Raw genomic sequence first — 290 nt, 5'->3', positions numbered from 1 at the left:
GCCCTCGGGCAGCTGCTGAGCCATGGGAAATGCAGGACCCGGCCCCCACATGCCCAGCTGGTCCCACACTTACTTGTAGAACGCCTGGTTCTCTATCCCACACTTCCAGAGGTGCTTGCAGGCTTCTGGCGTTGGGGCAAAATAGGTGAGAATGATTTTCTTTTCCTAAAGGAGAAAGACAAGGAGTTGGTAGGGAAGGAGTGAGTGGTGACCAGTCTGGGAGTAGGGATGGAGACTGGAGCAGCCAGAGCTGGAGACATGGGGCAGATCCTCCTCCAGAGCCACCCAGG

At 56.9% G+C, this 290-nt stretch overlaps 1 protein-coding gene across 1 annotated transcript in view; it reads right to left on the bottom strand.

Annotated features, from left to right (window-relative positions):
* Window positions 1-13: 13 nt before the first annotated feature.
* LOC104526858 (FERM domain-containing protein 5) overlaps window positions 14-290 on the bottom strand; it is an 11,895-nt gene continuing 11,618 nt past the window's right edge. Inside the window, exon 9 of the mRNA XM_010170430.2 lies at window positions 14-165. Within this exon, the coding sequence (XP_010168732.2) occupies window positions 70-165 (96 nt within the window). The 3' untranslated portion in view covers window positions 14-69. The remainder of the gene's footprint in view (window positions 166-290) is intronic.

This window comes from Antrostomus carolinensis, unplaced genomic scaffold (genome assembly GCF_000700745.2).
Source record: "Antrostomus carolinensis isolate BGI_N321 unplaced genomic scaffold, ASM70074v2 scaffold26976, whole genome shotgun sequence".
Lineage (NCBI taxonomy): Eukaryota > Metazoa > Chordata > Aves > Caprimulgiformes > Caprimulgidae > Antrostomus > Antrostomus carolinensis.
The sequence above is the reverse complement of the archived record's forward strand: the minus strand, read 5'-3'. Positions and strand labels throughout refer to the sequence as shown.